This window comes from Seriola lalandi, unplaced genomic scaffold (assembly GCF_002814215.2).
Source record: "Seriola lalandi dorsalis isolate HSWRI2012SDOR001 ecotype SW California unplaced genomic scaffold, Sedor1 jcf7180002054964, whole genome shotgun sequence".
In the NCBI taxonomy this organism is placed as follows: Eukaryota; Metazoa; Chordata; class Actinopteri; order Carangiformes; family Carangidae; genus Seriola; species Seriola lalandi.
In genome coordinates, this window is record NW_019525515.1 from 41831 (window position 1) to 51921 (window position 10091).

The 10091-nt window shown below is 44.2% G+C and overlaps 2 protein-coding genes across 3 annotated transcripts in view; both read right to left on the minus strand.

Annotated features, from left to right (window-relative positions):
- The window catches only part of LOC111646088 (formin-binding protein 1-like), a 19428-nt gene extending 12883 nt beyond the window's left edge, over positions 1-6545 (minus strand). Inside the window, exons 1-13 of the mRNA XM_023395489.2 lie at positions 6208-6545; positions 5279-5394; positions 3384-3434; positions 2951-3098; positions 2669-2731; positions 2488-2583; positions 2210-2224; positions 1769-1897; positions 1505-1651; positions 767-943; positions 498-689; positions 337-351; positions 127-236 (exon numbers count right to left, since the gene is read on the minus strand). Of these exons, the coding sequence (XP_023251257.1) occupies positions 127-236; positions 337-351; positions 498-689; positions 767-943; positions 1505-1651; positions 1769-1897; positions 2210-2224; positions 2488-2583; positions 2669-2731; positions 2951-3098; positions 3384-3434; positions 5279-5394; positions 6208-6237 (1289 nt within the window). The 5' untranslated portion in view covers positions 6238-6545. The remainder of the gene's footprint in view (positions 1-126; positions 237-336; positions 352-497; positions 690-766; positions 944-1504; positions 1652-1768; positions 1898-2209; positions 2225-2487; positions 2584-2668; positions 2732-2950; positions 3099-3383; positions 3435-5278; positions 5395-6207) is intronic.
- A 2297-nt stretch (positions 6546-8842) lies between these two features.
- The window catches only part of med27 (mediator complex subunit 27), a 6543-nt gene continuing 5294 nt past the window's right edge, over positions 8843-10091 (minus strand). Inside the window, exons 4-8 of one of the 2 annotated variants that reach the window (XM_023395473.2) lie at positions 9630-9723; positions 9425-9532; positions 9298-9339; positions 9143-9220; positions 8843-9054 (exon numbers count right to left, since the gene is read on the minus strand). In XM_023395473.2, the coding sequence (XP_023251241.1) occupies positions 8920-9054; positions 9143-9220; positions 9298-9339; positions 9425-9532; positions 9630-9723 (457 nt within the window). In that variant the 3' untranslated portion in view covers positions 8843-8919. The remainder of the gene's footprint in view (positions 9055-9142; positions 9221-9297; positions 9340-9424; positions 9533-9629; positions 9724-10091) is intronic. The other variant, XM_023395474.2, reaches the window with a different exon arrangement.

A 10091-nucleotide genomic window follows, 5' to 3' on the forward strand; every position in this document is an offset into this window, starting at 1 on the left:
TGTGTGTCTCTGTGTGTGTGTGTCTCTGTGTGTGTGTGTCTCTGTGTGTGTGTGTGTGTCTGTGTGTGTGTGTGTCTCTGTGTGTGTGTGTGTCTCTGTGTGTGTGTGTGTGTCTGTGTGTGTTACCTCTGCTCTCTCTCTCTCTGAATCTCCTGGTTGATGTTGTTGATTCTGGTTTGAAGTTTCTTGCGTCTCTGTTCAGGAGGAAGGTGACTGCAGTCTGCAGGACTGGAGCCCTACACACACACACACACATCACAATTACACACTGACTGTACTCACACACTGACAAAAAATGAATGTACAGAACACACCTGTGACAGGTGATATACTGACCAGTTTGAGTGACAGCTGCCAATCAGAGAAGCATGAAGGAAACGTGACAACATTAAAACAGCTTTGGTTCATTTATATTATATAAATATAGCATAAGTAAGACTATAAATATATACATGTAGATATATGTGTGTGTGTGTATATGTATATACATGGTGTACCCCTCTCTTCAGGCTGCGCAGACACTGCTTTCTGGTCCTGGAGCCAGAAGTCATGAGGTCATTCAGCCGCTGTGTAATTGGTTCTCTGGAAACAGGGGGCGGGGACTGGGGACTGCTGGCCACACCTCCAGGTGATGGTGAGGTTGGGGGTGGAGGGGGGGGCTGTCGGGGGGAGGAGAGGAGGGTCAACAGCTGGAGAAAGAGACACAGGTTAGGTCAGCACAGCCACATGTACCTGTATGTGTGTGTACAGGTGTGTCTCTGTGTACCTTGTTTTTTCGTATGAAGGGCCACAGCTTCCTGCTGTGTCTCCGCCCCTCTGTGCGGTTGTCAAGGTAACTGGATTCAGAGATGCTCCGCCTCATGGTGGCACTGTAGTCTTCAAACTCAACGTCACCTGGAGGGTCGAAGCCCGATTTATACACCTCCACAACCTGACGGGTGTCCTGCACACACACACACACACACACACACACACACACACACACACACACACACACACACACACACACACATATACATATATATTCCTGAAGTTGAGGAGAAAAGTTTCAATCGTTAAGGGAAAACGTTAATGCATTAGTGTTTAAGACCTTTACACAAAACGTTAACGGAGACTCTCCTCCGTCTGCTGAGGCTGCTCGCCATGTCGATCATTGTCACCATGAACATTAAAACCTTCTCGTGTTTCAACAGGAATTCTGCCTGAAACAAAAACAACCCACTGATGCAGATCATTGGATCGTTTCCTGTCTGAACACCTGCTGAAACTGGCGGACAAACTCCCCTGAGACCTCCAGAGTCCAGAATGGAAAACTGGAGGTTCAACAAGGGACAGTTAAGACTTTCTATGGGAACAGATTGACAAGTCCGATCTCTGCTTCCTTTCATGGAATGAAGGAACATACAGTTGAACCACATTAATTCTCTCAGATCAAACCCCTGCTCAACAAACTACCACACCCCTCCCCACAACTACGCCAGGTTACAACCCAGAGGAGACTCACCATCCTGGGCTGGATGCTCTCTGCAGCGTCCATCATGGCATCCAGACAGCGACTGACCACAGGAAGAACTTTTCTCTCTGCCTCCGCTGACGAACGCATCGCTTCACAGATTCTCTCGATCCGCCGCTCCTCCATGTCTTGGATCCGCTATGAACACAGGAACAAACATGGATACCCGCTGTAGCACTGAAATGTTTTACTGTACCGTAGGACAGGTGGATCACCTGGCTGATAACAGGTACCGATGTGGTACTGTTAGTTTACCTGGTATATAACAGGTACCAGTGTGTGGTAATGCTGGTGCTGGTCCTGGTTAAACTGGTTTAAACTGGTCACATAGTCTTTCCTGGACTCTTCAGCCGCTTGTTGTTTCTGTTGAGCCGTCTGACGAGCCTGAAACCAGATCACACACTGTGAGATACGACAGATCTTCCAACAGCTCGACACCTGTTCAATCTCGTTGCTTTGATTCAGATAGAAACAAAAATGAAATGTTAAAACCAGTTTGTGGTTCTAGGTTCTAGGTTCTAGGTTCTAGGTTCTAGGTAGCAGAATTCAACAATGAAAAGTCCTGCAGTAACTTTCTGCTGTTACATGAGAAATAATGAGTTCATGAGGGAGTTGTAGAGACGTTGGTGGAGAACAGAGCTCAGCCTCAGTCTGTATTACAGTAATATAATAATAATAATAATAATAATACCTTACCTTCAGTGAGCAGCGCTGACAGACGACAGACAGACAGACAGACAGACAGACAGACAGACAGACAGACAGGAGGTCAGATTAGATAAATATCATCCATGGGTTAAAACATGTCACTTGTATTGATTAATATCATCTGTTTCATTCATGCTTCACCCTCATTGGCTCATTCACAGCTGTTTGGTAACCAGCTGACTTCTACACTTCACTGCTGCACTGCTCATACACTCATGGTAATACGTCTCCTCCTCCACCACCATATTTATTTGTATTTATAAAACCTTCTCTCCATCCGTCTTGCTGTCAAGGTCGATTCTGTCAGAGACGTGTTGAGCTCGCTCCGCCTCCTTACAGTCACGCTCGAACCGACGTTTACTCTGAACAAGTAAACAACAAATCAATAAACATCATCACAGTGTTTCAGCTCTGTGACCTGATCACCCTGGGGCGAGGGGCACTTACCGACTCCAGCTGTTTCCATGAGCTCTCAATGTGCTGCTGGGCGCGGCGGCCATCTTGGAAATGCTGCAACAAAAACACAAAGTGCTCAAACTGGTCAAACTGCTGAGCTCAGACCATATCATGGGACTATGAGGCACTGTTCAAGGATCAGGGGATCAACAGTAGGTGAAAGGAAAGGGTTGATCCACAGACCACCAAAATAAAAGCCTCAGCCAGTGTCCACTAATATGGAGGTTTATCAATCTGCTCAGCTGTTTGTTTATTGTTTGTTTGTTTACTCACTGTTTTCCTCTCAGTCTTCAGCTCATGGGTGTATCGTGTCAGCTCACAGACTATCTGCGTGTTCAGGTTATCAGCCAGTTCCTCCCTCTGAACTGCCACTTCATTCAGCTGACGAAGAGTGGCCGCAAACGCCAGACACCAGGTGAACCTGAAACAACCAATCAGACACCAGCTGAACCTGAAACAACCAATCAAACACCAGGTGAACCTGAAACAACCAATCAGACACCAGCTGAACCTGAAACAACCAATCAAACACCAGGTGAACCTGAAACAACCAATCAAACACCAGCTGAACCTGAAACAACCAATCAAACACCAGGTGAACCTGAAACAACCAATCAGACACCAGCTGAACCTGAAACATGTGAGTCAGTTAAAACTTTACATCAGTGTGAGATCAGACAAAATATAAATGAAGATGAAAACTGACCTGCTCTCATCCTCTCTGCTTCTCTTAGGGTGATACTTCTTAGACAGACTCCTGCAGACAGACAGACAGAGAGAGAGAGACAGGTACAGACAGACAGACAGAGAGAGAGAGAGAGAGACAGGTACAGACAGACAGAGAGAGAGAGAGAGAGACAGGTACAGACAGACAGACAGACAGACAGAGAGAGAGACAGAGAGAGAGAGCGAGAGAGACAGGTACAGACAGACAGACAGAGAGAGAGAGAGAGAGACAGGTACAGACAGACAGACAGAGAGAGAGACACAGGTACAGACAGACAGACAGACAGAGAGAGAGAGAGACAGGTACAGACAGACAGACAGAGAGAGAGAGAGAGAGACAGGTACAGACAGACAGACAGAGAGCGAGAGAGACAGGTACAGACAGACAGACAGACAAACAGAGGGAAAGAGAGAAAGAGAGACAGGTACAGACAGACAGACAGAGAGAGAGAGACAGGTACAGACAGACAGACAGACGGACAGAGAGAGAGACAGGTGCAGACAGACAGACAGACGGACGGACAGAGAGAGAGAGACAGGTGCAGACAGACAGACAGACGGACAGAGAGAGAGACAGGTACAGACAGACAGACAGACAGACAGACAGAGAGAGACAGGTACAGACAGACAGACAGACAAAGAGAGAGACAGGTGCAGACAGATGAATGTGAGTTGGTGTGTTTGAGTTTTCTTTAGGGTTGTTAATGTAATTGTTAGTAAACGAGTGTCTGTGACCCATTAAAAAAATACAACAAATGTTTGTTTTTTCATTTACAATATATATATATATATATATTATATACACACACGTGCAGAGCTGGCACCGCAGCCTAGATCTCCTGTGTAGGACAATATTCTATAACTTAAAATAAAGAGCAAACAGTAGCCAGACTTTCTAATGTATCAACAGTTTAACAACACAAAAACACACGTTGAAACCTCCTCGTCCTCCTCGGCTAATTAATGATCACAAACAGCTGAACACAACTTGTAGTGGCATTATTCAGACCTCAAAATAAAATGAAAGGCTCAGCGGACAGCTTGCCGAATGGTTGATGTTCGGCAGCAGCAACATGTGGACAGGCTGCGGGTCAGTCTGGTGTCAGACCAGACACAGCGCCTCAGGAAGCATCATGAGCCTTCCACCAGTCAAGAGGATTAGTGTCCACTGAGGGGGCTGTCTCTCAAATATGTATATTTTTTAATTGTTTAACTGATAGTATTAAGTATTATTATTCTTATTGCCAGTTAACGGTTAAACGGTTAATTATTAACATCCCTAATTTGTGACAATGGGCTCAATTTTTATTATACAGGACGCACTGTGCATCTAAACATGTAGTTAAATATGTTTTATACCATAAAATGAACCAAACTGGAGGATAGACGGATCCTGAGTCAGTTTTCTGAAAACCGTATCACCATGGTTACTCTTCGATCAACACTTGTTCCAAATCAGCTCTGATCTAGTTCACTCTGATTAAGAAAGCTTATTGATCATACATTGTACAAAGATTCGAATATTATGTATGTGACAAATTAGATAATTATCATTAAAATTACAATAATTATTCTACAAACAAAGTGTTGATTGCTCAGTAATAGTAATTATCATGGATCAGGAAACACTGGGCAAAAAAACTGAAACATTTCTATCAAACTCTTAAAATCTCAAGTGATCTGAAACGTTCTGAACGTTCTAATAAAACTCTCGGTCCTAACTGATTTTAAAAGTCTTATCATCTTCAGACTTTGTTGAGCTCTTTGTAACCTGACGGTGATACTCAGGTAATGTGGGCTGATGAGAGGGCTGTGCAGACGTGATGCAGATGTGATGCAGAGGTGACATACAGGTGACGAGCGGGTGAGAGTGACCTGATCTGTTTGGCGTAGCTCAGCTCGATGTCAGCTCTCTCTTTAACAAACTTGGTATATCTCTCCAGGAAGTCGATTCCCCAGCTGGTGTGTTTCTCCAGATTATCAAACTGATCCTGAAACAAACAAGAATACAAAGCTCATGACATCAGTCTGTACAGCAGTCTGAATATAACTGTCTATAATCTAATATTACATATTTTATCAACTATCATAAAGGAAGTGATGGAACTGTCCCTTGTACTTTCCATGATAGAGGAAGCAGGAAACTCACTAACTCCACTTATTTCGTTTCTTTGATAAAGATGGATATATGCACAACATATCTCTTCATACAGCTGATCTATGGACTGAACCAGAGCTATGTGTTTTTAAAATGATAAAAGTTGAATGTGGGACAGAGCATGGTGTAGGACCTGGACCATGTGTCCTCTACTGTCCCGTTCACTGTCCCACCGCGACGGACAGACACTGATTCAGCTGCTCATGTCAAACATTTCAACGATCTGGAGGAAGCAGCTCTTTGTCTCTTATCTTGTATCTGTAGCATGACACAGTCTGAAACCAGAGGCAGGAGTTCAGCTCGCAGCATGACAAGTACTATCATTATTATCATTATTATTAATATTATTATCATTAGTGATAGTAATAATAATAGTAATAGTAGTGTTATAATCATCATCTGGTAGGAGTTGGGGGGGGGGGGGGGGAAAACAGAACGCCCGCCGCTGTCGTCACTAACCGTGTTGCTATGGCAGAGCAGACAGAAGCACGAGGGCCTCACTCTCTCTCACACCGACAGGCCGCGCGGTTACCGGCTCTTTCCCGGCACAGAACCAGTAACCGCTGCTGACCGTGTTACCCAACGGTCTAACCCCGCTCTAACCCGGTGATGTCCGCGTGCAGCAGGTGTGAACAGGTGTACGTACCCACAGCTCGGTGCCCCAGTTGCAGCTCATGTCTCCGGTCAGCTCCTCCTGCTGCTCCTGCTGCTCCTGCTGCTCCTGCTGCTCCGCCTCTCCACACACCGACGATCACCGCTAACCGCTGCTGCCGCTGTCCGCCTCGCGCATCCTACCGACACTCACAGACAGACCGACACTCACCGACAGACCTGACTGTCTCTCTGTCTGTCTCTGTCTGCAGCAGCACGAGCGCAGAGGACGCGATCATGCACGGCCCGTCTCCCAGAGGTCCCTTTGTCATCAGCGAAGAGATGCTGAGATTGTGTGTGATTGTGTGTGTGTGTGTGTGTGTGTGTGTGTGTGTGTGTGTGTGTGTGTGTGTGTGTACTGCGCATGCTCGTTTTCAGCCCCGCCCTGCTGTCACACACACACACAATAAACTGTTCTGTACACACAGTATGTATATGCATATACATCACACATCACGTGTGCATAATCACATCACACATGTACAGCTTAATGATGATGTGATAATGATCGTGATGATGACGATGATGATGATGATGATGAGAGAGAGAGCTGACAGACAGAGCAGCTGTGATTGCATCAGTCCTCCAGGAGGCAGCGCTCTTCTCCCATTAAACAAAGACATTTCCTGATCATATGATGCCTTCAGGCACAGCTGGGAAAAGCTGAAGGCTCCAGCTGGTTTCAAATGATGGAATCTGAGATCTTGCAGAAAAGTTTTCAGGTGGAAAAGTTGGAGTGAAGTCAGAGTCAGATGGACTGTTTGAAGCATGAAGAGAGAATGGGGAGGCTGAGCCCTCCTCCATCATATTCTCCATCTGGTTTCATCAGCTGAGCTTTGACTGGCTCTTCTGTGGTTTAATGCAGCAACTGGAGAATCAGCTCCACCTGCTGTTTATCTCCATCAACCAGTCGACTCAAGTTCACACAGTGGAGGAAACAAGACTACAGGCGTTACAGACCGCCCTACTTCAAAAATCCTACAATTAATTTCATATTTTGAAAATGTCAGCTAAAAGATATTTTAGGTTTTCATAGACGGACAGTCTCGTATGAAGTAAGTCTGATACATGAAGTGAGTCTGACAGGATAGATACCAGAATGGTTCAAGATCAGGATCGAGTTCAGGTTCAGCTCTTTGTGTTTGTCTGTGAAGTTGTCAGTGACTCGATCTCGCTCTTCTTCTTTGACCTTCTCCTTCAGATCAGGAGCTGAAATGTCGACGAGTCCTTTAAAATCAGATCTGAAGGTTTGGTTACGACGAGGAGGACGAAGGTCAGAGAGACGCCTGCAGACAAGACTCCAGGAGGAAGGAAAACCTGCTTCATTAAATGTCCAGGCTTTCAGTGTCCATCACTGAGGACACGTGTTCATGTCCTTTCATTGATTAGAAACATAATCAAATACTGTGTCTGATTTTCCTGTGATCAGTGCAGGACACAGGAAATGATGTTGAAAGTACAGGTGTGTATGATGGAGTGTATGTGTGTGTTACCTGACACACACTGGAGTCACACACAATCTGAAGATAAAAGTCATTTCATTTCAAATCTCATGTCCTTTTAAGGTCATCCCGAAGGAAACGCCCAGCGGTCCAATCATGTATCAGTAGGTTGACTGACTGTTAAAGGTCAAAGGTCACCAATCGGCATTAATCATCTAAATATGAATAATATTAATAAAGTGCTGTTTCATTTGTATGATAATGTTCTACCTGAGTTTGTTTGTGTTTTTCTGATCACACTGACTGACTGAAGCTGCTGATCAATAATTGATAAAGGTTAATGATTATTGTTAAATGGTCTCAGACCTTCAGACCCAGCAGGAAGCCGACTTCATTAGAAACGACAGGCTCAGCCACACGACTGATCCTGACAGAGCAGCTGATTATTGAATATTTTATTGAGCAGTATAAACACTGTGATTTATTAACATGTATTGATAACTGATTTTAGAATATTTATCAATAAGAATAAAATGTCCAGGTGTCTGATTTGCTTGTTGATAAAAAGTTGAAGTTGTTAGCTGATCAAAGTGTAAATAATTCAAATTATTATTATTATTATTTAACCTGTCAGACTAGTTAATAATGTTACATATTAATCAACTAATTAACTGAGTCAATGAGTTTAACATCACAACTACCACTGCTACTAATCACAACTACTACTGCTACTAGTAATCACAACTACTACTGCTACTAGTAATCACAACTACTACTGCTACTAATCACAACTACCACTGCTACTAATCACAACTACTACTGCTACTAGTAATCACAACTACTACTGCTACTAGTAATCACAACTACTACTGCTACTAATCACAACTACTACTGCTACTAATCACAACTACCACTGCTACTAATCACAACTACTACTGCTACTAGTAATCACAACTACTACTGCTACTAATCACAACTACTACTGCTACTAGTAATCACAACTACTACTGCTACTAGTAATCACAACTACTACTGCTACTTAATCACAACTACTACTGCTACTAATCACAACTACTACTGCTACTAGTAATCACAACTACTACTGCTACTAGTAATCACAACTACTACTGCTACTAGTAATCACAACTACCACTGCTACTAGTAAAGCAATCCTTTTTCAGACGGGTGTATGAAAAATGAAATCAAACTTTATTGAAACTTTACACAGAGACAAACAGAAAGACAAAAACACAGCTGATGTCTGTTTACATGCGACAGGTGTCATGAAACGCCTCCAGGGTCCTAAAGTCTCGCCATGTTGGAGGAAGTCCGTCCTGAAGAAAACGACCACAGCGCTGACAGGAAGACTGGAAGAGTTTAATGTAGCTCCGTAGCCAGGTCTGCAGGTAGAGAGTCAGACAGGTAGAGACACAGACAGGTGAGACAGACAGGTATAGGTTATTGATCGGCTGTTGATCGATGTCTCACCATGAAGGACCGAACCACGACGTCGGGCATCTGAGGCAGCTGGTAGTGTAGCAGGGCAGTGGTGGCGTGGTCTGTTACCTAGCAACAGCACAACCAATCAGAGCACTGCTCACTCACACCTATGTTACTATTTCAGGTGGACAGATGAATCTTACCTTTTGGAACACCTGGTACTGAGACTTGGTCCAGATGTCAAGCTGAGGAGGAGATACAGACAGGTTACCATGGGGACAAACAAACAGGTATCATTCGCTACCTTTTAGGGGAGTCCAACTTTCTCACCTTTCTGTCCTCGTTGTAAACATTCTCGTTGAATCCTCGAACAACGGTTCTGTCGATGAACAGCGAACGCATCACGACAATTGCCTTTAACACCTTCCCCAGGGTCACCTGAGAGGGAGACAGGTGAGACAGACACACCTGTTACCTGCTGAACTCACTTGTCCAAACACACCTGTCACCTGCTCTATGTGATGAGCCTCAGTACCAGCAGCACAGCAGACGTCCCGTTGGGTCTGAACAACTCGATGGTCATGTCGGGAAACATCCTGCCGATCCGAGAGATGACATCATCCACATACCTGTGAGCAGGTCAGAGGTCAGGTTCAGCTTCACACTGACATTATAATATCAGACAGATAGACAGCGAATAATCAATAAATGTTTGATATGAACTCTGAAATGTTTATGAAATCTGTTTCATATCGACTGTGTGGAGTCAGTCTGTAATGCAGTATGTACAGTACATAGTACTGCAGTTTTATAGTATTTACAGTATGCAGTACTACAGTGTTACAGTATGTCAGTGGCGATTGCTCTAAGACTGCAAGGGAAGCTCAGCTTCCCCTAAAATGTCAACAAACTAATTGGTCAAATATGTTCTGTTGTGTGAACATTTCATTGACTAAATATGCGCTAGAACACGTTCATCTTTTGTTCAGAATCAGCT